The 3,046-nt window shown below is 42.5% G+C and overlaps 1 protein-coding gene across 2 annotated transcripts in view; it reads right to left on the bottom strand.

The window, feature by feature from the left end:
- LOC128609287 (cAMP-dependent protein kinase catalytic subunit PRKX-like) overlaps positions 1-2,629 on the bottom strand; it is a 12,536-nt gene extending 9,907 nt beyond the window's left edge. For both annotated transcript variants that reach the window (XM_053627807.1, XM_053627808.1), the window contains exons 1-2: positions 2,470-2,629; positions 1,197-1,365 (exon numbers count right to left, since the gene is read on the bottom strand). In XM_053627807.1, coding sequence (XP_053483782.1) covers positions 1,197-1,365; positions 2,470-2,620 — 320 coding nt within the window. In that variant the 5' untranslated portion in view covers positions 2,621-2,629. The remainder of the gene's footprint in view (positions 1-1,196; positions 1,366-2,469) is intronic.
- Positions 2,630-3,046: the final 417 nt, after the last annotated feature.

The following is a 3,046-nucleotide window of genomic DNA, read 5'->3' on the forward strand; positions in this document are numbered from 1 at the left end:
ATGCCGTGAAATCAGACGTTAAAAGCCCCAGAAATAAGCTGCAACGTAATACGGCTGCATTAGATGCCCTGTAGGCCATTAGTGATAAATATAGCAAGAAATCCAGCATCTGGAGCATCGCAGCGGTTTAAAAATACATCACCTGATATGGGGGTGAACCCTTTTAGGAGAAAGCCAATAGTCTGAGTGGTTTTGGACAATTTCAAAATCCTCAATGTGTTTATGTGTTTAGTTAGAAGGGAAAAAAAAAGAAAAGAATCTCCACCGAGCAGTAACGTTGGGAATATGAACACGGGGTTGTTCCCGAAGTGCGGTGGTACGCTGAACAACTACTCCATCAAAGGTTCATGTCAAAGCTCACAAAATATCCTGCGGTATATTCAACCAGGTCAGATATTTCTATATATATATAAAAATAAAGAAAAAGCTTGATGTTTTTAAAACAATATGTATTTTCCAATTTGTCAGTGGTATTATTATCAGTATTTACATTTAAATTCAGTTTGTGGATTTGATCAGTTGAATAGTTTAATAAACCCAGTGTTATTTGAATTATGCATCCCATTACGCTAACCGTCCGAAACTAGCACCGCTGACATTAACACCTCCGACAATACTGCACAAACATGGCAATTTTACTCATTTAAATATGAATAATAATATTAAGTTACACAGCTTTAATACATGGTTAAAGCCGCCATTTTGAATTTTTACAGCTGTGTCCCAAATGATTTAGTTCTTTGAGAGAAAAACGAAAACAATATGGTTTAGAGAAGTGTAAAGAAGCACTAGCACTAAGTGGCTAACTTTCCTAATGAGTAATGGAAGCTTAGGACCACTGATTAGCACCATGATAAGCGTATTTACCTTAAAACGCACGGAAGTGTTCAGTAAACAGACTTAATATAGCTTACAGCGTGCTCTCTGATGCTTCTTTTGCTGTTAATGAACAAATGTTATTTCTTAGTGAACATTAGCCTCGTAGCACCAGAGCAGAAACGTAAGACTTTTTGACCAAACACGTCTTTTATCTATGTGTAAAATCAGTCTCAATTTCATTTTACACACAGATAATTACATCTTCAACATCAGCGTAAATTAAAATGCACAAATTAAGGAATTCATCTGCTATAAACAGCAGATAAAAATCAGTGACTGAACTCTTTGTCGACACGAAACCAGTAAACAGAACTCACAGTTTGACGATGAAAGGGTAATTGACCTCCATGAGGACTTCTTTTTCGTTGTGAACGTGCTGCTGCTGTTTCAGTCGGATTAAATCCACGATTTTCATGGACTTTAACGCAAAATAGCCCTTGGTTTTGCGATCTTGGACCAGCACGACGCGACCAAAAGTGCCTGTACCTGTGTGAAGAAAATACAGAAGGAGGAAAACAGAATGATTCTGGCTCGGGCGGCCATTTTGGATTTTTACAGCTGTGTCCTTATTAATAAGTATAAATCTTATACACTCTAAAAAGTGATTATGGCCTTACGTAGCGTTTACATATATTAATATAGGTAATGTCCATGTTACTACAATAAATTAAGTTTGTAAATGCACATATATCTATTTAATGTGTTTAATGTAAACCGGACATTATTTACCTATTTACTGTTTGTTGAAGTGACATATTTTACCCTTAATTTAAATTACTTAATGATCTCTTTTGCATGCCTTACTAAGTCATGGCCACGCATTGTCGTTATGAAGAAGGGACGTCACCCGCTGGCGTGTGTACGTTCGAGCGTTGGTGGCGTTTCTGAAAAACAGCTGATGTTCCACACACACTCTTCAATCTATAAAGTTCATTTGCAGTCTAATAAAGAATTCAGGACACATTCCCCACCTCTGCATTACGTAAAATGGATTTTTTTCTTTCCTTGCCCCCGGGGTGATGTAGTGGTGTTGTGTTCAGCTGGAATGACCCACACTGTCCAATTATCACCTGCACTGCCATCAGTACACACCTGCAGTGTTAATGCGACTCTTTACACCACAGCGATGTGCAGTTCTGGACTCTGATTGGTCGGAAGGTATTGATTCGTTTCAGCGAACTGCAGCTCTGACAGTATCGCAGGTTTATATCTTTGCCGTGAGTCACTAACCAAAAATAATGAGATAATATCTTGAGATAATGAGGTCTAAACCGAAATGACGAGATATAATAAAATAATGGGTTGCCGTGGTGTAAGAGGAATAAAGCACTGTTTCCGGTGAGGTCACAGTAACTCCGGTATTGATTGTTTTCCTATGACTGCACGACCCTGAGTGGTTTATTCCTCACACATTCACGCGCAGGTAGTGAATACACCGTCTCTGCTTTTTATTATTCTAACCGATTCCGATCGATTATTCTGCCTGTGAGTCGGACTTGCAGTTGGATGAATCGTGCTGGCTCTACGCCGTTGTGTCAGTATTCACATAACCGATTGCGAGTCCCGGTTATTCGGTGTCTGCAGACTCACCCACGGTGGCGACCGACTCCAGCACGCCCAGGTTGATGTGCGCGGCGCCAGCCTTCTCCTGGGACGCTCTCGCGCTCCCCTCTCCATCACCGTCTACTCCTCCTCCTCCTCCTCTTCCGCCGCGTTCGCTCGAGCTCCGCGCTGCTGTCATCGTCGCTTCACGGCGCGCGAGACCTCTGTGCCGCGCGCTCCGTCCGCCATCGCCTTTTCACAGGCGCGCCTCCGTCTCTCTGCAACACATAGCGGCTAGAGGCGGAGATCCACCGCAAACATCCGCTCACGCGCACACCGCTAACGTTTGCGCATGAAAGCTAATACAAAGCCTATCAAATATAACGTGTAAAGGCGCGCGTGCTCCCGCTCCTTTAGTGCACTGCTGAGTCCGCGGTCTCGTGCAGCCTGCAGCCGGTGCTGGTTTTTTACTGGCTGCTGGGGATGTGCTGCACGCGAACGAGTCGACTCCTTGAAACGGTTCTTTAAGCCGGCTCTATCAGGTGAACCTTAAGAGTCGACTCGCATATTTGAGTCCTTTCTTTCTTACATAGTTCCTTTCTTTCTCTCTTTCATTTTTTTTTAC

Source organism: Ictalurus furcatus, chromosome 6 (assembly GCF_023375685.1).
Source record: "Ictalurus furcatus strain D&B chromosome 6, Billie_1.0, whole genome shotgun sequence".
Taxonomy (NCBI): Eukaryota; Metazoa; Chordata; class Actinopteri; order Siluriformes; family Ictaluridae; genus Ictalurus; species Ictalurus furcatus.